This window comes from Amblyraja radiata, chromosome 20 (genome assembly GCF_010909765.2).
Source record: "Amblyraja radiata isolate CabotCenter1 chromosome 20, sAmbRad1.1.pri, whole genome shotgun sequence".
NCBI lineage: Eukaryota > Metazoa > Chordata > Chondrichthyes > Rajiformes > Rajidae > Amblyraja > Amblyraja radiata.
The window spans coordinates 41,396,053-41,422,911 of record NC_045975.1 but is presented as its reverse complement, the minus strand read 5'-3'; the positions used below and the strand labels follow the sequence as shown (position 1 = coordinate 41,422,911).

The 26,859-nt window shown below is 47.6% G+C and overlaps 1 protein-coding gene across 1 annotated transcript in view; it reads left to right on the top strand.

Annotated features, from left to right (window-relative positions):
* The first annotated feature begins 3,348 nt into the window (after positions 1 to 3,348).
* c20h11orf58 (chromosome 20 C11orf58 homolog) overlaps positions 3,349 to 26,859 on the top strand; it is a 31,553-nt gene continuing 8,042 nt past the window's right edge. The window contains exons 1-3 of the mRNA XM_033038488.1: positions 3,349 to 3,534; positions 6,304 to 6,393; positions 22,752 to 22,812. Of these exons, the coding sequence (XP_032894379.1) occupies positions 3,454 to 3,534; positions 6,304 to 6,393; positions 22,752 to 22,812 (232 nt within the window). The 5' untranslated portion in view covers positions 3,349 to 3,453. The remainder of the gene's footprint in view (positions 3,535 to 6,303; positions 6,394 to 22,751; positions 22,813 to 26,859) is intronic.

The following is a 26,859-nucleotide window of genomic DNA, read 5'->3' as shown; positions in this document are numbered from 1 at the left end:
GTTTAGTTTAGAGATACAGCATGGAAACAGGGCCTTCGGCCCACCGTGTCCACACTGACCATTGATCACCCATTCGCACTAGTTGTATGTTATCACACTTTCTCATCCACTCCCTACACACTGGGGACAATTTATAGACAAGCCAATTAACCTACAAACCTGCACTTCTTTGAGAAGTGGGCGGATACCAGAGCACCCGGAGGAAACCCACAGTCACAGGGAGAACATGCAACTCCACACAGACTGCATCCGAGGTAAAGGACATAGCTATAAGGTGAGAGGGGAGGAAGTTTAATGGAAATTCGCTTGGTAAATATATTTTACACAGACCATGGGTGGGTGCCGGTGCCAGGGGTGGCGGTGGAGTAGGCAGATATGATAGTAATGTTCAAGAGGCTCCAGCAGCTGATGCCAAAATCTGGCACCTCTTGCATATGGGACTCAGTGGGGTGTTTCTATGCATTATGTCCTTAACCTGGGCTTGTAGTTATGTAGGGCAAAAATCCCACTGACCTGTGTGCATAAAAATAATTTCACTGTACCTTGGTACATATAAAAGAACCATTGAACCACAGGTGCTAGAATCTTGATCAAAACACCAAGCACTGGAGTAACTCAGCAGGTCAGTCAGCATCTGCAGGAGGAAAAGACAGACAACGTTTCAGGTCTGGACCCTTCTTCAGACTAATTGTAGTAAGGGAATATCCATGTGGAAGGGCAGATGCCTGTATGTAATCCATTTCCCTCCATATATATGGATCTATCTAAAAGCATCCTAAACCCACTATCGTATCTGCCTCCACCACCACCCCTAGCAGTGCGTTCCAGGCACCCACCAGCGTCAGTGTAATAAACTTGTCCAGCACATCTATATAACTAAAAGTCTCATCTTGGCCACTTCCAGTCTGCGCTGTATATTGATTTTAGAAAATACGCTACCATATATCGCTATGATTTTTGGTCATCTTACTCACAGTCCTCTTCCGCTGAGGCAGCCTCGAGGATTTTTCCAATCGATGAAAAATGTGAATGTTATGAGTGTTTAAAAAATCTTGAGATCAGCTGATTGGTCCTCCCGCCTGTCAATCACCACGATGAAGGTAATGCCCCTTCCGGGGAGGGGGGGGGGGTGAACAGGACTATAAAACCCCGGATGCCTGGACGTGAGTCAGTCACTCTGGAAGATTGTGAGGGAGAGTCCACAACTGCAATTCTAAGCTATGAATCAACTGAACTGTGAGTCTGCAATGTACATGCAATAAATGATTTGTTAGCCCTTAATGACAATGTAATGAGTTGTTTGGCAATTTGGTGACCTGCACTCTGCTTGGAATGCGATGAAATTGAATTTGGTGGCCTGCACTCTGCTTGAAATGCTATGAAATTGAATTTGGTGGCCTGCACTCTGCTTGAAATGCTATGAAACTGAATTTGGTGGCCTGCACTCTGCTTGGAATGCGATGAAATTGAATTTGGTGGCCTGCACTCTGCTTGAAATGCTATGAAATTGAATTTGGTGGCCTGCACTCTGCTTGAAATGCTATGAAACTGAATTTGGTGGCCTGCACTCTGCTTGAAATGCTATGAAATTGAATTTGGTGGCCTGCACTCTGCTTGGAATGCGATGAAATTGAATTTGGTGGCCTGCACTCTGCTTGAAATGCTATGAAATTGAATTTGGTGGCCTGCACTCTGCTTGAAATGCTATGAAACTGAATTTGGTGGCCTGCACTCTGCTTAAAATGCTATGAAACTGAATTTGGTGGCCTGCACTCTGCTTGAAATGCTATGAAACTGAATTTGGTGGCCTGCACTCTGCTTGAAATGGAATTTCAAGGAATAGCCGTGAGTGAACTGCCAGCCCACCAGCTCTGAGTGACTGATCTGCCAGCCCTAAGCAACTGAGCTGCCAGCCCACTTTAAATAAAGCAGCCTCAAGATTTGCAGTTTCCAGATGTAAGAGTTTGGAATGTGGGAGGAAACCGGAGCACCTGGAGAAAACCCACAGTCACATAGAGAACATACAAACCCCTTACAAAACAGCACCCGTGGTCAAGATTGAATCCAGGTCTCTGTCGCAGTAAAGCAGCGATTCTACCACTGCACCACTGAGCCACCCTTCTATACAGAGAAATTGTTTTGAAGGCTGATGTTTCCTGTGCTTGATTGTCGATATGTTTGCTTCTTTCTTCCTGCACGCAAGCAGAGTTCGGTGGAGATTTTGCTTTAAAAGTAAGGACTGGTCCCCAGTCATCAGTATCTGGTCTCAAGCAAAACCCATCAGTAGTCCAGTCACTGGTAACTACCTTGATGTAGCACCCTCAGGTTCTCTAATGCACTTTGATGTTGGACACATGCTGACCTGGCACCACAGGAGCTGGGAGTCTGTTACTAATGAAGCAAAAAACCCACGTCCATCTACTTTCGTCAGTGAGCCTGCCTGAAGAATAAGCAATGATGTACCACCAAACCTGGAATCTGTGTCTGACAGGAATTTGGGCCAAACACGGGCAAATGGCACTGGCGTGGATGGGGCATCTTGGTCAGTATGGGCGAGATGGGCTGTATGGCCTGTTTCTGTGCTGTATGACTCTGACTGACATCTGAAAACTGCAGATCTAGAGGCTGCTTTATTTAAAGTGGGAAAACATTCCAGCATAAGTTCATAAATTACAAGGTCAGAACTAGGCCATTCGGCCCATCGAGTGTACTCTGCCATTCAACCATGGCTGATCTATCACTCCCTCCTAACCCCATTCACCTGCCTTCTCACCATTCAAGCGCCTTGAGTATTAGAAAGACGCTATATAAATCCCATCCATTATTATTATTATTATTATAACCCCTGACACCTATACTAATTAAGAGTATGTCAATCTCCACCTTAAACTACCTCCACTTGGAGACTTGGCCTCAACAGCCGACTGTGGTGATGAATTCCACAGATTCACCACCCTCTGGCTAAAGATGGCCTTTGCCCACAGGCCATTTGTCCTTCTGCAGTCAACACAAGGCAGGCTCTCACTGCCCGGCAGCAGGCTGGGGGTTGTAGTTCTATTGTTGGACTGGGAACGGGTGGCTGGGGCTGATGGACTACAGCTCCCAGGAGGCAGCGCGCTGTAGACAGGGTGGACGACGGCTCATATGTCGGTGAACAAGCGGCCGGATGGAGACGGACTACAGCTCCCGTGTTAATGAATGGGCGGCTGGACTGACCTAGACTACAGCTCCCGGCATGCAGCGTCCCGTGAACAAAATGGATTACAGCTCCCATGTAAGTGAATGGGCGGCTGCAGCGGATTGGACTACATCTCCCAGGAGGCACCGCGCAGTGGCGAGGGAGGACTACAGCTCCCGGTAGGCAGCGCGCCGCCGCAGGGGGCCGCCGGGAACGAGGAGGACCGTGCGGTGGCGAGGAGGCCCGGGCCATCGCGCGTCGGGGCAGCGGACAGGATGAGCTGGGCGGACGGCAGCCGGCGGCAGCAGCAGCAGCAGCGGCAACACGGGACCAAGCGGCCCGCCTCGCCCCCCCGGGTAAGCACCCGGCCCGGGGGGAGCGGACACAGCGGGGCCGCACTGGGCCTCGGAGACTCGGCCCGGGAGAGAGAGGGAGGGGTTTGCTGGCCGTGTTTTTCCCCTCCCCCTCCCACCGCCCCCCACCCACACATACCCTCCGCCTCCCCCTCCCACCGCCCCCCCCCACCCACACATACCCTCCGCCCCCCCCCCCCAAAACATACCCCCCCACCCACACATACCCCCCCAACCCCCCCCCCCCCAAACATACCCCCCACCCACACATACCCCCCGCCCCCTCCCCACACAGACCCCCCACCCACACATACCCCCCGCCCCCTCCCCAAACATACCCCCCACCCACACATACCCCCCGCCCCCCCCCCACACATACCCCCCACCCACACATACCCCCGCCCCCCCCCCAAACATACCCCCCACCCACACATGCCCCCCCAAACATACCCCCCACCCACACATGCCCCCCCGCCCCCCCCCAAACATACCCCCCACCCACACATACCCCCCACCCCCCCCCCAAACATACCCCCCACCCACACATACCCCCACACACCCCACCCCCACACCCCACTGGACCCACAACCCATGCCCCCACCCTTACACCCTCTCCCTTCACACTCGCATCCCTATCCCTCACCACCCCTCCCAGCCCCTCCTATCACGTCTTCCCCAGTCCCTCTCTCCATCAGACCCCCATTCCCATCCCTCCTCCCCTCCATACCCACACTGCCCTGCCTCCTCCTCCAATTTCTCCCCTCCAACCCCCAATTTTCTTTGCATCAGGATCACAAAATATAATGAGCTAAAACACAAGTATTGGAGGGCCTCAGTATTTCCAGCAACATCTTTGGCGGGGAATGGATGTTTTGGAGTGGAACCCTTCAGCTGTACAAGTTGTTGGTTAAACCTCACGGTATTACCGAAAAGGTTTTTCAACTACTATTAAGTAGTGGTAAGGAGCTAAAATGAGTATTGCATGCTGTAATAAATAAGTATTTTGGGTGCAAATTGAGTGTAGGTCACTTGACTTACTCTGTTTTAGGACCTTAGTGTGTATGGTCTGGTACAAAATGTTTACTTTAGACTTTAGAGATACAGCATGGAAACAGGCCTTCGGCCCACTGGCTCTGCACCAACCAGCAATCGCCGTGCACTAACACTATCTTATACTCTCGGGACAATTTACGATTTTAACGATGCCAATAAACCTACAAATCTGTACGTCTTTGGAGTGGGAGGAAACCGGAGCACCCAGTGGAAACCCACATGGTCACAGGGAGAATGTACAAACTCGGAACAGACATCTGTTGTAGGGATCGAGCCCGGGTCTCTGCCATTGTAGTTCATGATCTTATGTGATAGCAGCAGAATTAGGCTATTTAGCCCATTAAGTCCACTCCACCATTCAATCATGGCTGATCTATAGAGCCAGGATTTTGCCATAAATGCCATGTGTCATCATGCCTTTTTTGATGATTTCGCCAGGATAATGCCTTTTTCACGATCGAGTGCCTAAATCAGCCTTTTTTTTCTGCTGTACTTTACTCTCTGCTGTACTTTACTATGCAGCAAATTTTGAAAAATAAAAGAAATCGTCGACTGTTTTGAAGAATAATCTGCTGTAGTCAGGATTGTCAGTGGAATCATGCAGAAAAAGTCCATCCACCACGATCTTGTGTTTATTGCTTCCAATTTTGTAAACTTTCCCACAAGCTATCACTTCCCTTGAGAAACGTGGCGAAACATTAGTGAATAACCTGCAGGTTTTCAACAAAGTAACTGACAATATTCGTGAAGTTCCTAGCGATGTAGGTAAAGACATACAAGGAAAATGTGTGAGAGAGTGATTTTAGATAACAAAGATCTTGAAGAAATAGAAAACACAGCTAAAGTTCTCAAAGGTAGTTGTAATACACAAGATATCGACATTAATATAGAGTCTGTAGCTTGTTTCGGGTATGCACCAGTGACCTCAGCTGAGGTAGAAATAAGTTTTTCACAACTGAAGCATATTCTGTCTGACAGACGGCATATTTTAACCAGATAATTTGAATAAAATGCTAGTAATTATGTTCAACCAGGCAACTTTGTCATTTAACGTAGTATACCCTTATATTATCATTTTTAACCATATTTTGGTGGTGGAAATAAATTCCTTTTTTTGTCAATAAATGCATTTTTTGGGCCTTTTATGTAATTTTATTATGTCTTTTTGCCTGCTTATTTCAGAGTTTTTTAGTGCTTAAACATCCTGGCTCTACTGATCTATCTTTCTCTCTCAACTCCATTCTCCTGCCTTCTCCCCATGTAACCCCTGAAACCCTCTCTCTCTGTCCCTCCCCCATCCTAGTTCTCCAACTAGCTTCACTGTCCTAATTGCATTTTACAGATTGTATGCCTCGCTGTCACTTTCCCCTCATCTAACAATGAACCATTCTACATTTCTTTGAGCATCGTCCCCTTCGATCTATGTTTTCTCCCCTTACCGCTCCATATCTCTGTTCTTCCTCTCCCCCGACTCTCAGTCTGAAGAAGGGTCTGGACCTGAAATGTCACCCATTCCTTCTCTCCAGAGATGCTGCCTGACCTGCTGAGTTACTTCAGCATTTGCTGTCTATCTTCAGTGTAAACCAGCATCTACAGTTCCTTCTTACACAATAGTTATGTTTTTGAATGAATATCGGAGTTGCCATGATTGTAAAATGATTGAACAATTCATTATCAGCTGATTGCAAACTTCTTACTATTGTTTCTTCTCTTGTACAGGATAAAGGATCAAGTGCAACTTGGGAATCCGCTGATTTAGGGGATGATGAACGGAAGCTAAAGTTCCTAAGATTAATGGGCGCGGGCAAGGTAAATTGCGAATTGTTGTCTATTGTATTTTATGAGGGAAGGGAAACTTGTTCAAATGACACTTGCTCTCCATAGCTTTTACAGTGCTTTGTTCCAGATTCAAATTTTATACAAAGAGAGCAGAAATAACATGTAGGAAGAAACTGCAGATGCTGGTTTACACCGAAGATGGCCCCAAAATGCTGGAGTAACTCAGCGGATCAGGCAACATCTCTGGAGAAAACGAATGGGTGATGTGTTGGGTCGAGACCCTTCTCGTCACCTATTCATTTTCTCCAGAAATGCTGACCCGCTGAGTTACTCCAGCATTTTGTGTCTGGAGCAGAAATAACATTCCCGTAGAAACTAGGAATTGCAATAACATTGGGGATAGAAGGAACTATGGATGCTGGATTACAGTAACATTACCTGGCAGCTTGGAATCAGTGGTTGAATAGCTGTTTTGTGCCAATCGTGCACTCTGACGACTTTACATGGGAAGGGCGATACAGCTGTTGTGAATTTGTACAAATAGATTATGGACTCTTTTTTAATCTTTCCTCAACCCCTCCCCAAAAAATGGCTGATGAATTGTGTAGGATCAGTAGACTGGGATTGAAGCTGGTCGTTGGATTTATGGGCTTTATCTCAGGTGTTCGCACAGTACAGTGCTGAGGAAGTGCTGTCTTGTCGAAGGTATAGCCCACGAGATGAGATGTTTAAAATAAGGCGCATTCTGCTTTTTCAGGTGAATGGTAAAGAATGCCACGGAGCAAGTTGAAGAAGAGGAGCTTAGTTCTCCTGGTGTCCTGGACAGCATCCTTCTATTAAGCAATACCACCAAAAAATACAGCTTAATTATATGGCTGCACACTTGCTGCATCATTACAGTCAATGCACTACAGAAGTAATTAATTACCTGTATAGTGCTTTGGAGCATCCTGAGGATGTGATAAGGTACCTGTAACTATAAGTTTGTCCGTTCTTTACCATAACCTGTGACCTGGGAGAGCATGTTGCTGTATGAAGGATGCAAAGTTTGCAAAACTGGTGGAGGCACATACGATAGTGGCTTATAAGTGGCTTTTAGATAGGCGCGTGGAAGTGCAGGGATTAGAGGGATATGGACGTGTTTAAGAAGGAACTGCAGATGCTGATAAATCGAAGGTAGACAAAAGTGCTGGAGAAACTCAGCGGGTGCAGCAGCATATATGGAGCGATGGAAATAGGCAACGTTTCGGGCAACGTCTGAAGAAGGGTTTCGGCCCGAAACGTTGCCTATTTCCTTTGCTCCATAGATGCTGCTGCACCCGCTGAGTTTATCTAGCACTTTAGTCTACCTTAGAGGGATATGAACCATGTGCAGGCAGAAGAGGTCAGCTTAACTTGGCATGTTCGACACAAACATTGTGGGCCAAAGGGCCTGTTCCTGTACTGTACTGTTCTATTTTTGGCGAGGTATAGATCCATTGTTAATGTTGCTTGCAGCAGCATCACAGACTCAATACAAGCATACAGAACATCAAAATATACATAAATTATACTTAATTTATAAACCAAGGAACAATGTGCGGAAAAATACTAAAATAAAAATAAAATCATGTTTTAAAGCAAGTTCTTTGTCTTGGTAACCCGCTCCAAATCCAAATTTGGATTTTGCAGTTGGTTGGAGGGATATTGAATTGTCCCCACTGAACATTAGACTGATCACCTAAGGCCATCATTATACATGTTACTTATTATCCTCTGTAATTTAGACAAGGTAAATTTAATTTCATATTGTGGCAAGGTTTGAAAACTTTGCCTTATACAACTACTAACCAAAAAAATTAATGAATGTAGTGTCATAAAAATGTACCCCACGTACTAGGGCGATTGCAGAGCAAGGAAGTGCAGATACTTGGCATACATAAGAAGACACAAAGTGCTGAAGAAACCCAGTGTGTCCGACAGTATCTCGAGAGAGTATGGATAGGGTCGGGACCCTTCTTCATACTGATTCAACAAATAAAGACAGTGTTGGAGTAACTTAGCAGGTCAGGTCACATTACACAACAAACTGCAGATGAATAAGTCTGAAGAAGGTTCCTGACCCAAAATGGCATCTCCATTCTCTCCAGGGTTGCTGCTGGACTTGCTGAATCACTCCAGCACTTTGTGTCTTTTTCTGAATGTTTTCACGTAAAAAGAAGCCAAACCATTTGATTCGGTTGCTCATTATTTTGGTCGCAATAATGGCAAATTTGTGATTGATCCAAACTGTATACACTTTTACAGCCTTCTCCAAAGAATAATTATCCTGCGTTGTCAGTAAGGCTGTTGGATTCATAGAGTGATAGTGTTGAAACAGGCCAACTAGTCGCACCTGCCTGTATTTGTCCATATCCCTCCAAACCTGTCCTATCCATGTACCTCTCAAACTGTTTCTTAAACACTGGGATAGTCTCAGCCTCAACTACCTTCTCTGGCAGCTTGTTCCATACACCCACCACCCTTTTAGGCTGTGGGCCGAGGAACCTTTTCGTTCAGGTTCGTGACCCAACTCATGGAACTACCTAAACTTTTAACATATTGTGTAAAAGTATATAAATCATACCTGAAACTCGCCAAGACCAAAACCTGCACATTTTTAAGAAATATGAGAAAAACCTCAAATTTTCGGTAGTAATTGCCCAATCAATGCACGTTTGACATTGAGGTCGGATGCAAATTGACCAATCCTGCACTTTGTTTCATGGTCGCTAGGCAGCGAGGACCCTGGGATCATGGCTGCCTCCTCATTACATCAAAACAATAACAAGGTTTCCAAGGTATAAAGGTAATGCTCACCTTGCTGATCATTTTGTTTTTCAACTGATTTATCTTTATAAAGTTATGATGTGAACTGTTGAATAAAAATGATAAATAACAAATGTAGAGCTAGGGTTAGGATTAGGGTCAGTCAGTAGGTCAATCGGTCAGTCTGTCAATCTGTCGGTTGGGCTTGTCGGTAAGCCGGTGGATGCTGTGGAGGATCGGTCGGGCCAGCGGCGGGTGGTCAGGGCTCTCGCTTAACTTTTTTTCCCTGTTGCCAGCTTTTTAGGTTGCCAAATGACAGTTTAGGTGGTCATTTAAGATGGCTTGCATGACGTGTGCGATAATGTGCTTGGACGAAGTGCGTAGTTACCAGTCGGAATTATGCTCAATGAAGCATTCACGTATTATTTCTGCTTCAAATAATGTCACAAACTAAACATATTCACCGATCAAGACACGAGATATACCACAATGACATGCAGCAAAATTATAATACAGTATCTCAACTCTTTACACATTGAAATTAATGCAATTTTTATTATTTCTTTCCACTTCCAAACAAAAATGTGGTAGGATTATTCAGCGTGTGATCAACGTGTCAATAAATCCTGGACCATGATAGCATATATGCTTAACCATGCACACTACAGATTGATGCAAGCATGTTTTCTGTGAAGGACCGAAAATTATCATGACATGGCAATAGCATGGGTCGTTATTGCTATTGGTACAGAAACACTCTCGCTTCCCACATAATTTATCCACAACAAAATATACAGGTTGCAAGGAATTTTCTAAAGGCATTTTATAATAATAGCTGACAAAACTGACTATACCCATCTGACAGGTTAAACATTACACTAACTAACAAGAGATGGCCAAAGGACATAAATGTAGCAAATGTTCTTTTGGTAATATATTTAAAGGTGTCAAGACGCCACATTACCGGACATTCAGATTAGTTGTATGTGTTGTGAACAGCAATGAAGATACCCAGTTTATAAGCAACAATTTTTTTTTAGCAGCAGCACAACAGAAAATTGTTGATAAACACTTTTTCCATCATTCCCACTTCAGAATTAACGTTAAGATTTCAACTGACTAAAAGTAAAACCTGGATAAATCCAACGTATGGTTGTGAATGTTGCTCAATAAATAACTACAGTACTGATACTCCATTTTAAGAGCATTGATTTGTCGTTAAAATGAATTCTGTAATAACGTGTCAACGGTATCAGTGACAATCGAACATTGCGGTTTTAATGTTTCACGTGTTCACAATTTAATGAATCCATCTTTATGGATTAAAACAAATAATAACATTGGGAATCAAAACATGTTTGATTGCATTCCGTTATCAAGCATAGGCAATGTTCGCTCTGAAGACATTTCCAGCACAATAGGGTCGGGGGGGGGGGGGGGGGGGGTGTGAGGGTGTGAATCAGTGCAGGATGCATAGATGGCGGTGGGGGGGGTGAGGGGGGGGGGGGGTTGCGAAGGCAATCGGTGCGGAATGGATGGATTGAGGCAGGGGAATTAGTGCATGTTGGTTGGAGTAGGTAAAATTGTTAGGGGAGAGTGCGGGGGATGACAGTGGGTTGAATGGGGGGATCTGTGCAGGATGGATGGGGGGAGCAGTGAAGGGGAGGAGTAGTGCAGGATGGATGGGAAGAGGGGTCAGTACAGGATGAATTGGGGGACCAGTGTAGGATTGATGGGGAGTGGCAGGAGAATCAATGCAAGGTGGATAGGGCGATCAGTGCAGGATGAATAGATGGGGGGGGGGGGGAGGAGGGATAGATGAGGGGAGCACAGGGAATGTCAGTGAGGACTGAATAGAGGCAGGAATGGGGATCAGTGCGGGATGGAGAGAGGGGTCTCAGGATAAGGGTAGTGGAGGGGGGGGCGTACAAGAGAGAGAGAGAGAGAGAGAGAGAGGAGGGGGCAGAGGCGGTGGGAAGGTCAGCGCTCCTTGGACAACACTGGCATCACGCTCAAATCGCTATCAAAATATGGAGGGGACCGGCGGACACAATATCTTGGTGGCCGCGCGCACATGCACACACTCGCGCGAGGCTTCGGAGGCCCTGTGAACGGTAATTTCAGCTGTCTCGCCTACAGCCCTGTCTCAATCCAGACAGGGACAGGCAGAGCTGGGTTTAGCGCTGCTTCTCTGCGCTGGCTGGGGGCATGGCTCCCGACATCTCTGGCCATCACCGGGCGTGGGGAGGCTCTCGAGTGGGGACGGGGATGGTCCAGTGGCGGTTCGGCAGCGATTGCAGCACCGGAGACCGGGATCGGTCCTGGCTGCAGTGAAGGTCTGCCAAGAGTGTTTTACCACGTCTCCCTCCACCAATCACCGCGCTCTATCCTCAGCCCCCCCCTCCCCCCGCCTCTGACCGACACCTTCCTCCTCCAAGGGTTTGTTTTGAAAGCGCCGTTGGTGGAGTGGCAGCAGCGGCCGCTAATAGCAAAGATCCTATAGCGTTATCAGGCCGGGTGGGGTTGCGGGAGGAGGAGGAGATGGAGCCGCCGCTGCTGCTGTGCGGGGCCCGTCATTTGCTTCGACCCTCCGTCACGCCACACTTGGCATCTCTCCCACGGTATAAACCAAGTTGCCAAGCCGGGCAAAATGACTCGCCGTTTAGGTTGCCCGGCGGCACTTTGAGTGGTCAGTGGCACCCGGACGACCGCTAATTTCGTGCCCTGGTGGTGAGCATTGGGCCGGGCCTCCAGCTGGTGGTGAGCGTTAGGCCGGGCCTCCAGCTGGTGGTGAGCGTTAGGCCGGGCCTCCAGCTGGTGGTGAGCGTTAGGCCGGGCCTCCAGCTGGTGGTGAGCGTTAGGCCGGGCCTCCAGCGGGTGGTGAGCTTTGGGCCGGGCCTCCAGCGGGTGGTGAGCTTTGGGCCGGGCCTCCAGCGGGTGGTGAGCTTTGGGCCGGGCCTCCAGCGGGTGGTGAGCGTTGGACCGGGCCTCCAGCGGGTGGTGAGCGTTGGACCGGGCCTCCAGCGGGTGGTGAGCTTTGGGCCGGGCCTCCAGCGGGTGGTGAGCTTTGGGCCGGGCCTCTGGTGGTTGCTGCGAGTGGTCGGTCGGGCTGAGGGCTCGTATATGTGCGAGCATATATATATGTGTGTGTGTGTGTATATATGTGTGTGTGTGTATATATGTGTGTGTTTGTGTGTATATATATCTTCTGTATACTATTAAAACTCTATGGCTGCCGCCTGCCGTACGGCTGCCTTTCTGCCTTTGATTCATTGCCACGCCGAATCCAGACGCTCAATCGCCGAGATCTTTTCCATTTCGGTAGAGATTTCACTTTTCTTTCTAAGTATCCGCTCCTCATTACATTTCGTCGTGTTTAAGTACACGTTTTTAACCAAATCCTTCTCCCCCCCCCACCCCCCAATATTTCAAAAATAAACTGGCTTCTCACCCATAGAAGCAGCCATTTCGGTAGACATTTCACTTTTCATTCCAACTATCCACTCCTCATTAGATTTCGTTATGTTTATGTCCACATTTTTCATTAAATCCTTTCCCCCCCCCCCCCCCCCGCATCTCGCCTCGACGCCATTTAAAACCAGCCGCACTGCTCATTCCTGAGCCGCTTCAGTTGGAGGACCACGTCTCCCGTGGGGGCTACGGGTAGGGAACGGCTGCGTTGGGGGAGCAGACCCAACGGGTCTGCCCTTGGTCTAGTATATATATAAATGCATGTGTATATATATGTGTGTATGTATATGTATGAATGTGTATTTATATGTATGTATATGTATGTGTGTGTATATATATGTGTATGTATATGTGTGTATATATGTGTATGCGTATATATGTACGTGTGTGTGTATATGTGTGTGTGTGTATATATATGTATGTGCATATATATGTATGTGCATATATATATGTGCGTGTGTGTGTGCGTATATATATACACACACATATATAGATACAACCTAAATGCCGAGTCATTTTGCCCGGCTTGGCACTTCAGATACTGGTTTATACCGAAGATAGACACAAAAAACTGGAGCAACTCAGCAGGTCAGGCAGCATCTCTGGAGAAAAGGAATGTGACGTTTCGTGTCGGCGGCGATAACAAGCTGTATATACTAGGTGCAGGGTGACGGAGAGTCGGAACGAATGGCGTGCCCCACACAGCGGCAGCGGCTCCTCCTCCACCTCCCGCACCCTGCCCGCCCAGATAGCGGCCGCTGCCTGCCACTCCGCCATATCCGCTTTCAAAACAAACCCTCCCGCACGCCGAGGCCGGGAGGAGAGAGGAAGGGGGAGGACCCCTTTCGCCATCTGAGGCACCTGCACCACTCGGACCCGCACCTTCCTGTTGCCTGGTGGAGATGGGGAGGCGGTGGCGACGAGATCCCAACCGCCTCCCCCTTTGGTGGTGGCACTTGGCGGTGGACAGGGACGGCCAAGGCAGCGGGGCGATGTTGTCCGAGGAGCGCTGACCTTCCCTCCTCCCCACCTCCTCTTTCTCTCTCCCCCTCTCTCTCTTCCTCTCTCTCTCTCTCTCTCTCTCTCTCTCTCTCTCTCTCTCTCTCTCTCTCTCTCTCTCTCTCTCTCTCTCTCTCTCTCTCTCTCTCTCTCTCACACTCTCTCTCTCTCTCTCTCGTGCGCCCCCCCTCCACCCCCTCTTAACCTGAGACCCCCTTCTCTCCATCCCGCACTGATCCCCCATTCCTGCCTCTATTCAGTGCTCTCTGACTTCCCCTGTGCTCCCCTCCCCATCTACAGCCCCCCCCCCCCCCCCCCCCCAATCTAGTCAGCCTTCGCTGATCACCCTATCCACCTCGCATTGATTCTCCTGCCACCCCCATCCATCCTATACTGGGCCCCCAATTCATCCTGTACTGACCCCCTTTCCCATTTATCCTGCACTTCTCCTTCATCAATCCTGTACTGAACCACCCATTCATCCTGCACTGATCCCCTCATTCATCCAGTACTGATCCCCCCCATTAAACTCCTGACATCCCCCGCTCTCTCCCCTCACAATTTAACCTACTCCAACCAACACGCACTAATTCCCCTGCCTCAATCCATCCATTCTGCAACGATTGCCTTCTCAACCCCCCCCCCCCCCCCCCCCCCCATCTATCCATCCCGCACTTATTTACACCCCCCCCCCCCCCCCCCCCCCCCGACCCTTTTGCGCTGGAAATGTCTTCAGAGCGAACATTAACTATGTTCGATAACGGAATGCAATCAAATGTGTTTTAATTCCCAGTGTTATTATTTGTTTTAATCCATAAAATGGACATAAAGTTGCTGCCTAAAACTGCTAGAGACCCGGAATTGATTATGAATATGGGTGCTGTCTGTATGGAGTTTGCACCTTTTCCCTTTGATTGCATGGGTTTGATCACAAAGGTGTGCAGGAACTCACCAGGGACTAACTCTACTGAACGTTTTTCCTTCCATTATTTATTATGTAAAAGAATATGTGTGTTATGATTGTGTTTATAGTTTGTTTGGTTGTTTGTCTTTTGCACAAAAGTCCGCGAGCATTGCCACTTTCATTTCACTGCACATCTCGTATGTGTATGTGACAAATAAACTTGACTTGACTTGACTTGACTTTTGTCCAGAGAATCTGTCTGACCTGTTGAGCAGCTTTTTTTGTCTATCTTCAGTTTAAACCAGCATCTGCAGTTCCTTCCTACACACACAATACTATACGATAGAACACTGTTTTGTTTTCTCGTTTATAACATTGTTTACAGAGTACAATGTTTACATATTGTGTTGTGCTGCTGCAAGTAAGGATTTCATTTTCCTAACTGGGACGTGAGAGAATAAAACACTCTTGACTTACGGCACTAATGTGTGGGATAGAACTAGTGTATCGGTGGTCGGTGTAGACTCGGTCGGCCAAAGGGCCTGCTTCCACGATGTATCTTTAAATTAAACTAAAAACACTAAAACCAGAGGGAGTCTAAAGAAGGGTCTCTACCCGAAACATCACCCAATTCAAGGCTCGAAATTACCGGTTGCCCGGGTGCCACTGACCACTCAAAGTGCTGCCGGGCAACCTAAACGGCGAGTCATTTTGCCCGGAAGATAGACCGAAGTGTGGCGTGACGGAGGGTCGGAGCGAATGACGGGCCCCGCACAGCAGCAGTGGCCGCGACTCCATCTCCTCCTCATCCTCCTGCACCCCGCCCGGCCTGTTAGCGGCCGCTGCTGCCACTCTGCTTTCAAAGCAAACCCTTGGAGGAGGGAGGTGTCGGTCAGTGGCGGAAGTAGAGTGGTTGGGGTGGGGGGTGAGGATAGAGCGCTTTTATTGGAGGAGGGAGACGTGCCAAAGCACTCTCGGCCCCTAGGCCCACAGCCAGCACAGTGAAGCAGCGCTAAACCCAGCTCTGCCTGTCCCTGTCTGGATTGAGACAGGGCTGTAGGCGAGACAGGCAGTTGAGCTGCATTTAGCGCTGGATTGAGCTGAATTTACCGTTCACAGGGCCTCCGAATCCTCGCGCGCTGTGTGAGTGTGCGCATGCGTGCGCGGCCGCCAAGTTATTCTGTCCCCCGGTCCCCTCTATATTTTGATAGCTATTTCCGTGCCTGACAGGGACGCCCAAGGCAGCGATGATGCCGGTGCTGTCCGAGGAGCGCTGGCCTTCCTTTCCACCTCCTCTGCCCCTTCCTCTCTCTCTCTCTCTCTCTCTCTCTCTGTCTCTCTCTCTCTTGTACGCCCCCTCTACTCCCCTTATCCTGAGACACCTCCTCTCCATCCCGCACTGATCCCCATTTCCGCCTCTATTCAGTCCTCACTGACATCCCCTGTCCTTCTCATCTACTCACCCCCCCCCCCCCATCTATTCATCCTGCACTGATCTCCCTATCCACCTCGCATTGATTATCCTGCCACTCCCCATCAATCTTACACTGGTCCCCCCAATTCATCCTGTACTGACCCCCCTTCCCATCCATCCTGTACTGCTCCTCCCCTTCATCCAGCACTGCTCCCCCATCCATCCTGCACAGATCCCCCCCCCCCCCCCAATTCAACCCACTGTCATCCCCGCGCTCTCCCCATACAATTTTACCTACTCCAACCGACACGCACTAATTCCCCAGCCTCAATCCATCCAATCCACATCGATTGCCTTCTCAAGCCCCCACCACCACCATCTATCCATCCTGCACTGATTCACACACACGCACCCCATTCCCGACCCTATTGTGCTGGAAATGTCTTCAGAGCTAACATCGACTATGTTTGATAACGGAATGCAATCAAATATGTTTTAATTCCCAATGTTATTATTTGTTTTAATCCATAAAGATGGATTAATTAAATTGTGAACACGTGAAACATTAAAACCACAGTGTTCGATTGTCACTGCTACCGTTGACACGTTATTACAGAATTCATTTTAATGGCGAATCAATGCTCTTAATATGGAGTATCAGTACTGTAGTTATTTACTGAGCAACATTCACAACTATATGTTGGATTTATCCAGGTTTTACTTCTACAGTCAGTCATATACATCACAAATTTGGTCAGGAGTTATTTCAGTTGAAATCTTAACGTTAATTCTGAAGTGGGAATGATAGAAAAAGCGTTTATCAACAATTTAAAAAAAAATTGTTGCTTACAAACTGGGTATCTTCATTGCTGTTCACAACACATACATCTAATCTGAATGTCCGGTAATGTGGCGTCTCGACACCTTTAAATATATTACCAAAAGAACATTTTCTGCAGCTATGTCCTTTGGCCATCTCTTGTTAGTTAGTGTAATGTTTAACCTGTCAGATGGGTATAGTCAGTTTTAACAGCTATTATCATAAAATGCCTTTAGAAAATTCCTTGCAACCTGTATATTTTGTTGTGGATAAATTATGTGGGAAGCGAGAGTGTTTCTGTACCAATAGCAATAACGACCCATGCTATGGCCATGTCATGATAATTCTCGGTCCTTCACAGAAAACATGCTTGCATCAATCTAGTGTGCATGGTTAAGCATATATGCTATCATGGTCCAGGATTTATTGACACGTTGATCATACGCTGAATAATCCTACCACATTTTTGTTTGCAAGTGGAAAGAAATAATAAAAATTGCATTAATTGCAATGTGTAAAAAGAGTTGAGATACTGTATTATAATTTTGCTACATTGTTATTGTGGTATATATCATGTCTTGATTGGTGAATATGTTTAGTTTGTGACTTTATTTGAAGCAGAAATAATAATTGAATGCTTAATTGAGCATAATTCCGACTGGTAACTATGCACTTCGTCCGAGCACGCGTCATGCAAGCCATCTTAAATGACCACGTAAACTGTCATTTGGCAACCTAAAAAGCTGCCAAGGTTGCCCGGCTGGCGACAGGGGGAAAAAGCTAAGCGAGAGCCCTGCAATTTCTTCTATCCAGAGATGCTGGCTGCTCCATGGAGTTCCCCCGTACAATTAAAGCATGGAATAGTCTTCATCCCACCATAGTTACCCAACCAGAAGCAACTAAATTTAAGGTAGCTCTTTTTTTCCCAAGAACCCTTTTTTGCTTAAGTCCAAGTCAAGAGTCAAGAGAGTTTTATTGTCATGTGTCCCAGATAGGACAATGACATTCTTGCTTGCTGCAGCACAACAGAATATGTAAACATAATACAGAACAGGAGATAAAAGTTCAGTGTGTCTATATACCATAGACCATATATATACTCAATAAATAAACAGATAAAGTGCAATAGGCTGGTATTGTTCAGAGTTTGGTGGTGGACCCTTCATCACCTCCAGTTTACATTCCATTTGGAATATTTTGGGAGTAACTCTTGCTGCCTGAAGCAAGAGTTACTCCAGCTCCAGGGAGTGATTCTGCGTTGGTTTTCAGCGGTCACGGCGAGGTGGCAGCCGGATAGCAATGGTGGCCAGCTCTCCCACAATGCAAAGGGAAGGAGAAAGTGCTCGGCGCCAACCAGTTGCCGTGGCAGTGCCCATGTGCAGGGCGTCCGATGATGTGCTGGCCGTGGTTGTGCACATATGCAAGGCGGCTGGCCGTGCCGGCGGATGAGGAGTGGCCGGAGAGCTGAGCGGTGACAGAGAGATAGAGATAGGGGGCCCGTTCAGAGTTGAACGGCAGGTGTCCCCGGGTGCTTGCCAAGCTGGCCAAAATGGCACAGCTTTTAGGTTGCCCGGCGGGACTTTAGGTGGCAATTGGCACCCGGGCAACTGTTAATTTCGAGCCCTGTTGTGATAGTACCTGCCTCAAGTACCTCCCCCTTATGTTCTACTTTCCTTAAAGTTTTGTTCACAAATTCAAACCATGGTGTCCACATGAGTTTAGTTATTTTCAGGCTTCTCGTCCTCAATCAGTTTCGAGGTTGTTCCAGTTGCTGGTAGGTCTGGTCCCAGCGACAGCATGCATTTCATGAACAGGACCTTTCTGATTCATTCGTAATTAATGGCAACAAAAAGAATTTCAATGTCGAAACAAGGAAACAAGGAAACAATGCAGATGCTGGTTTACTCCAGCACTTTGTGTCCCTTTGTAACTCAACGTCGCACGCAGCATCTCTGGAGAACATGGATAGGTGATGTTTCATGTCAGGACACTTCTTCAGACTGATTGTAGTTGGGGGGGAAGAGCGGGGGCGTGTCAAAGCCTGGCCAGCGAAACATCACCTTTCCACGTTCTCCAAAGATGCTGCCTGATCCGCTGAGTTACTTCAGCACTTTGTGTCCTTAATATTTTTAATCATTGGGTCCTCAGAGGTTCAAGAAGCAAATTGCAATCAGTGATTGAAATTTAGTAAGATCTAGCCATTTCATCTTTTAGTATGTAAACGCATGTGCTGTGTGCGAAACGTGTGGCAGAACGGGGTTGTAATTAATAAAAAAACATTTGATTTTTACCACACAACTATTGTGGATGTGTGGTAACCTGTTCCTTAACAGGTTACCATACAAAAATCAATTCCTTAAAACTTGAGTTTGGAGAACATTTTTGTCTGGTAATAACATTTGTTGATGAAGGCATTAAATCCCTGATGATCACAATCATCCTTTGTCTGCACATTGTCTAATTGACTGTTAGTACTTACCTAGCAAATTATGCAAGGAACATCTGGAATGAAAAAGTAATTGGGAAATGAGCCGGATTTTAACTGGGAGAAATCCTTGATGCAAAAATGATAACGTTGCTTCAAGTTCTTTTAAAAACAATTTAATAAATAAAGATTTTATTTGCTGTAGAAACAAAGAACTGCAGATGCTGGTTTACAAAAAAACGATATGGAGTAACTCAGTCGGACTGGCAGGATCCCTCGAGAACAAGGATTGGTGACCCTTCTTCAGACTGTTGTAAGGTTGGGTGGTGAGGAGGGGGGAGGAAAGCTGGGAGAGAGGAGAGGCAGGGCAAAAAAAAAAATACCTGCTGCACTTAGTCCTGCCCCTCCTCTCTTCCAGCTTTCTCCCCTCTACCATTATCAATCTGAAGAAACGTCACCTCTCCATGTTCCCCAGAGATACTGCCTGACCCGCTGAGTGACTCCAGCACTTTGTGTCCTGTTCTCATTTGCTGTGATAGTTTCAGAATTTTGATTTGTAATAAATAAATTGCCTCCTCCTTCTGATGCAACTTAGAAACATAGAAACCTAGAAAATAAGGTGCAGGAGGAAGCCATTCGGTCCTTTGAGCCAGTACCGCCATTCATTGTGATCATGGCTGATCGTCCCCAATCAATAACCCGTGCCTGCCTTCTCCATAGAAACTTGGCAGTAGTAATCTACGTTAAAAATCAATTTTCATAGTTCGTGCAAGGAGTTGCCAAAATTTGGATTGGGTTACATTTCCAACGTTGTTTTGTAAATTTGAAGTCATAGTTGTGAACTTGCATCTATCAGTAAGTGCTTCAATGGGGTTTAACGAGCTGTTGATGGAACCAGTCAGTCAGTACCTGTGGCAACCTAGTCATAGAGTGATACAGTATGGAAACAGGCCCATCGGCCTACCTCACCCACAGCGGCTGACTATATCCCAGCTACCCTAGTCCCACTTGCCTGCGCTTGGCCCATAACCCTTCAAACCTGTCCTATCCATGTACCTGTCCAACTGTTTCTTAAACGATGGGATAGTCCCAGCCTCAACTACCTCCTCTGACAGCTTGTTCCATACACCCACCACCCTCTGTGTGAAAAAGTTACCCCTCAGACTCCTATTAAATATTTTACCATTCACATTGAACCTATGTCCTCTGGTTTCGATTCCCCTACTCTGGGTAAAAGACTCTGCATCTACCTGATCTATTCCTCTCGTGATTTTGTATACCTCTATAAGATCTCCCCTCATCCTCCTACGCTCCATGGAATAGAGACCCAGCCTACTTAACCATTCCCTATAGCTCACACCCTCTAGTCCTGGCAACATCCTCGTAAATCTTTTCTGAACCCTTTCAAGCTTGACAATATCTTTCCTATAACATGGTGCCCAGAACTGAACACAATATTCAAAATGTGGTCTCACCAACGTCTTATACAACTGCAACATGACCTCCCAACTTCTATACTCAATATTCTCACTGATGAAGGCCAAAGTGCCAAAAGCCATTTTGACCACCTGCGACTCGACCTTCAAGGAACCGTGCACCTGTACTCCTAGATCGCTCTGCTTTACACCACGACCCAGAGGCCTACAATTTACTGTGTAGGTCCTACCCTTGTTCGGTCCCAAAATGCAACACCTCACACTTCTCTGTATTAAATTCCATCAACCATTCCTCCGCCCACCTGGCCAGTCGATCCAGATCCTGCTGCAATCGTTCACAACCTTCTTCACTATCTACAAAACCACTAACCTTTGTATCACCATGTATGTTTTCATCCAAATCATTGGCATGCATCTTGCCATGTATGTTTTCATCCAAATCATTGATGTAGATGACAAACAGTAACGGGCCCAGCACCGAATCCTGAGGCACACCACTAGTCACAGGCATCCAGTCTGAGAAGCAACCTTCCACCATCACCCTTGCAGCCCTTCTTGAAAAGACGCACAACATTTGCCACCCTCCAATCCTCTGGCACCTCTCCTGTAATTAAGGACGACTCATAAATTTCAACCAGGGCTCCCGCAAGTTCTTCTCTAGTTTCCCGCAATGTCATCGGATATATCTGATCAGGCCCCGGAGATTTGTCTACCTTCAAATATGACAGTACCTTCAGTACTTCCTCGACAGTAACCCTGACTGCTCTCATGACACTTCCAGTGACTGCTCCAATTTCCTCCGTCCTGCTTTCTTTCTCCTTGGTAAATACAGAGGAGAAATACTCATTGAGGACCTTGCCCATCTCCTGTGGCTTCAAACAGAGATAACCGCTTTTATTCTTGAGAGGTCCCACTCTCTCTAGTTACCCTTTTCCCCCTTATCTATACATAACTAAAACTCTGATCTTGTGGTCTTCCGATTTGTGCGTTTTTTCTATTTGCGCAAAAACAGTACGCGATAGCGCTACAATTTTTCACAAGGTCTCACACCGTGGGCGATGGGTTCAGTGGAGGCCCTGGTCCCGTCTCTCACTCCCTCATCACTCACCCCTCTCCCCCCACTCTGTGGCAATGGCAGTGCCGTCTGCCCGTCCCCCCAGGTCCGTCTCCTCCGCTGCTGCCGTTGCGGTAACTCGCCCTCACGGCCTTCTCGAAGGAGGTCTTCTCCATCAGCTGATCGAAACTTGTGGTGCCCGCCGTGACGAACACCGACTCGAGGGAGTGACTGAGGGTAGCGGAAAGGGGAGGGAGAGCTGTGGGAGGAATTGGGGGAGGGGAGGAGGAGGGGGAGGGAGTGCTGGGGGATGAGGGGAAATGAGCCGTGCCTGTGGAGTTGGGGGGCTATGCATAAGTGGTGCAATATTGCGTTGGGGGGACGGGTGAGTGGTGGTATATTGCATTGGGGGATGGGTTGCTTAGTCTAGTGTATTTATAAAATCTTTAAGGTTTGCCTTTTATGCTACCCGCTGCTGAAGCTCCGGGCCCGACTCCGGGAAAGGCCACACCAATCCTTGGTGTTAGGCCGCGAGGGAGGCGACATGGAAAAAGTTGCCTCTCCGTGGAGGAGGCGACCGAAAGCAGTTCCCCCCTTACCCCCCCTCACCACCGCCCACACAAGACCCATCAAGCGACATTAAAACCCACATATGGACATACTAAAAAAACAAAAAAGTAGAAATGACTAACACGCTGCTGGCAGGGTAGCCGCCTCGCAGCGCCCCCACAGATGTGTCTGTAACTCCTGAAACTCCTCTAGGGATGCACTTGATCCCAGCTGCCTATACCTGTCCCATGCATCCTTCTTGTATTTGACTAACGTCTCAATTTCCTCGTCAGCCAAGTCAGTACAGAAATGTCAGTATTTTACAAAAGAGCATCTGCTTTGCATTAGGCAGTAACTTTCCATGAGGCTAATTGAGTTCTATCATCTGTCAGAAGTCTTTTATTGGCTTGCAGTGTTAATCGAAATTTTGTTCAGTGGGAAATGTAATAAATGTGCTTTGTTTTCATGCTATGTTGAAGCTTGGTGCGATATTTTCTGAATTTTTGACACGGACAATTATTTTCTTTAGAAGGATCCTGGCGGACGTCCACCTCCAAGTGATCACAAGTCAACCACCCCCTTCAGAACAGGTGAGGAAAAGTGAATAATTACCCCAGACACTAAGAAGTGTGTTGTGGGGCTTGCGCAGTCTGTAATGGAGTTGGTGAAAGGAGTAGCTGACAGAAGAAGCAGATTCAGCTACGCTCCCCCTAGTGTTCTCTGGTATTTTGAATTCTCAATTGTGTATTTGAACTTATCTAAGTAGTTGCCCAAAAATATTTTAAAAGCAACCTACCATCGATGTAAAGTGAAAGTGCTGGAGTAAGTCAGTGGGTCAGGCAGCACCTGTGGAGAGAATGGACAGATGACTTTTTGGGTCGGGATCCTTTTTCAGACGGATGGAGTAAGGGGTGTGAAAGTTACCCCTCTCCTTGAAGAAGGGCCCTGGTTTTGTCTCTCCATTCCCTCCACAGGCGCTGCCTGACCCTCTGAGTTCCTCCAGCACTTCGTGCTTTGCTCAAGATTCCAGCCTCTGCAGTTCCTTCTGTCTCTATCATTAGTGCATTTGTATGCTGAGAGAATGGAGCGGATGGGCTTGTATACTCTGGAGTTTATAAGGATGAGAGGGGATCTTATTGAAACACATAAGAGTATTAAGGGTTTGGACACGCTAGAGGCAAGAAACATGTTCCCGCTGTTGGGGGAGTCCAGAACCAGGGGCCACAGTTTAAGGATAAGGGGTAAGCCATTTAGAACGGAGATGAGGAAACACTTTTTCACAAAGAGAGCTGTGAGTCTATGGAAACCATCTTGGAAGCACTTTACAAATTCCATTTCTTGGGGTCCAGTACCAACCCGATTTTCCCAGTCGACCCGCATATTGCAATCTCCCTTGATCGGCATAGCATTGCCTTCCTACATGCCGATTGTGTCTCCTGATGTAACTTGTGCCCTATACCCTGGCCACTGTTTGGGGGCCTATAAATAACTCCCATTAGGGTCGTTTTACCCTTGCAATTTCTCCGCTCTACCCACAATGACTCTACATCTTCTGATTCTATGTCACTCCTCCCTAAGGACCGAATTTCATTCCTTACCAACAGAGCTATCACACCCCTTCAGCCCACGTGTCTGTCTTTCCGATAGGATGTATTACCTTGAGTATTCAGCTCCCAGCTCCGATCCTCTTGCATCCACGTCTCTCTAATTCCCACAACATCATACCTCCCAATCTCTAACTGCTTCACCCACTTTATTTCTTATACTACGCTCATTTAAATACAACACCTTTAATTCGGTATTCACCTCCCCCCCCTCTCACATCGGACCTGATTTTATCTGACCTTACTCTCTTATCCCTCCTAATACTTTCCATCCTGTTACTTCGGGAGACTTCTGTAACTTTTCCTGCACTTTCATAGTCATAGAGTGAAAGTGTGGAAATAGGCCAATCGGCCCGACTTGCCTACACCGGCCAACAATGTCCCAGCTACACTAGTCCCACTTGCCTGCACTAGTCTATCTTCACTATCTGCAAAACCACTAACTTTTGTATCATCAGCAAACTTGCGAATCTTGCCTTGAATGTTCTCATCCAAATCATTGATGTAGATGACAAACAGTAATGGGCCCAGCATCGAACCCTGAGGCACTCTTTTCCTTTAACTCCACCCTTACACTTCCAATTTGTCAACCCGCCTACCCACCCACTATTTAGTTTAAAGCTCTATGTAAGGCCCTGGTCATATGGCTTGCCAGGAGTCTGGTCCCAGCCAGGTTCAAGTGGAGTCCAATCCTGTCAGAACAGTTCCCTCCTTCCCCAATACTGGTGCCAATGTCCCACTTCTTCCACACCAGTCTTTGAGCCATGTTTTCAACTCTCTTATCCTCTCAACCCTATGCCAATTTGTACGTGGCTCAGGTAGCAATCCAGAGATTATTACCTTCTTGGTTCTGCTGTTCGATTTGGTGCCTCGCTGTTCAAATTCCCTTAGCAGAACCTGTTTCCTTGTTCTACCTAGGTCATTAGTACCCCCATGAACCATGACGACCAGATCTTCCCCTCCCACTCCAGGTTCCTCTGCAGGTCAGACGAGGTGTCCTGATCCTGGGCACCAGGGAGGCAACACAGCCTTCGGGACTCTTGGCCCTTGTGACAGAGAACAATGTCAATGCCCCTTACTATACTATCCCCAATAACAATGATGTTTTTCTTCCCTGTTGCCTCTCAAATGGGTCAGGTTGCTCATCCTTCCTACAGTCCCCACCTCTGTTCCCCTGCCTGCCTCACTAGCAATCACACCCTCTTCGTCACCACGGACCACGTTGGAAGCAGTTACTCGAGCGGGCGTAACTGCCTCCAGATACACAGCGACCAGGTAATCATCCCCGTCTCTGATGTGCCTCAGCGTTTGAAGCTCAGACTCCTGGTCGTCCACTTTCAGTCTGAGTTCTTCAATCAACCAGCATTTGCTGCAGATGTGGTCACCAGGATTGACCAAGGTGTCCACCAGCTCCAACATCATGCAGCTGCAGCACATCGCGTGATCCTGCACGTCTCCTTTGCGTATGTCACAAATCTTCTTGAAACTTCCTGCTTGCTGCTGCTCTGGGTCTGACAGGTCCGCTCCTCTCTCTGAAGCCTCTCGAGCCTCAGCCTCGCGATGCACTTTTCCTCAACTTGTTTCCCTTTTATTTGCTAGAAACACTCGCCAGCTAAGCCTATCGGGCGTCTGCATCACTCTTATGTCCCGTCTCCACAATTAGCAACTCTGAAACTGCCAAACTAACTTCTTCCCGCCGATTTTTGAAAACCTTTGTCGTTTAAAAAGCAAATTCTTGCTTGCAGCAAGATGCCTCTTCTCCCTCTGTCTTCACTTTTTGCAGCAGAATTATATATGCTTCGACCACCACACCTGGCAGTGTATTCCCAGCACTCAATATAGACATAAAAAACTTTCCTTGCTTACCTCCTTTAAACATGTTTCCCCTCTCACTTTCAGGCACGTGCCTTCTAATATGTGACATTTCCACCCTGGAGAAAGACTTTTTATCTACCTGTCACCATTTTATATAATAAAATCCCCTTCAACCTTTGGTCCAGAGAGAAGAATCCAACTTTGTCTCGCTTGTCCATGTAGCCTACAATGAAGGAGCTTGTCAACTGGCTTCATGTGGACAACATCCGCTGCCCTGCCCTAATCATTGTTATCATTTTCTCAAAAAACGCTCAAATCAAATTTGTGAGATTGGACTTCCCTGTACAAAGCCATATGTTGACTATCCCTGACATCTATGGAGTGTGAGTGGATCCTACCCCAATGATCTTTCCTGATAATTTCCCTGCCATTAATGTAAGGGCTTATTGGCCTATGATTTCCTTGCCTGTCCCCATTACCCTTTTTTATACGAAGGAACAGCGCTGGTTATTCTGCAACTTTCTGCCAAAGATCATAGAGCGGAGCAAGATGGTCCAATCGGCAAAAAGAGTTGAGAGTAGAGTGAGAGAGTAGAGGGGAGAGAGGAGTGGGGGAAGAGGAGGAGGAGAGCCAGGAGGCCACAGGCGGTCACAGAGGAGGGCTGATACCCGAACGCTCCCATTGGGGGCTTCCGGCTGCTGGCTGCAGGTTGCAGGCTTCATTCAGGCTTCAGCGTCCGGGGGGGAGGGGGCGGATTGGTCGGGGGGAAAGAGGTGGGGGGGATGGTGAGTAGAAGAGGAAGGGAGCGGGCAGCGGGGCACTCGTCAACCAAAGGACTTCGGTGCCTTCAATCCAGAGCCCGGGGAGGGGGTGGGGGTCGGAGGGGTGGAAGGGTGACGTTACTCGCAGCATAAATAACACAAGAAATAAAGGTCACATTTTTCAGGTAAGACTATGTTGGACTCCACTCGCTCTTCCTCACTCGCTCTCCCTCGCTCGCTCTCCCTCGCTCGCTCTCCCTCGCTCGCTCTCCCTCGCTCTCGCTCGCTCTCCCTCTCTCGCTCGCTCTCCCTCTCTCGCTCGCTCTCCCTCTCTCGCTCGCTCTCCCTCTCTCGCTCGCTCTCCCTCTCTCGCTCGCTCTCCCTCGCTCTCTCTCCCTCACTCTCTCTCCCTCGCTCTCTCTCCCTCGCTCTCTCTCCCTCGCTCTCTCCCTCGCTC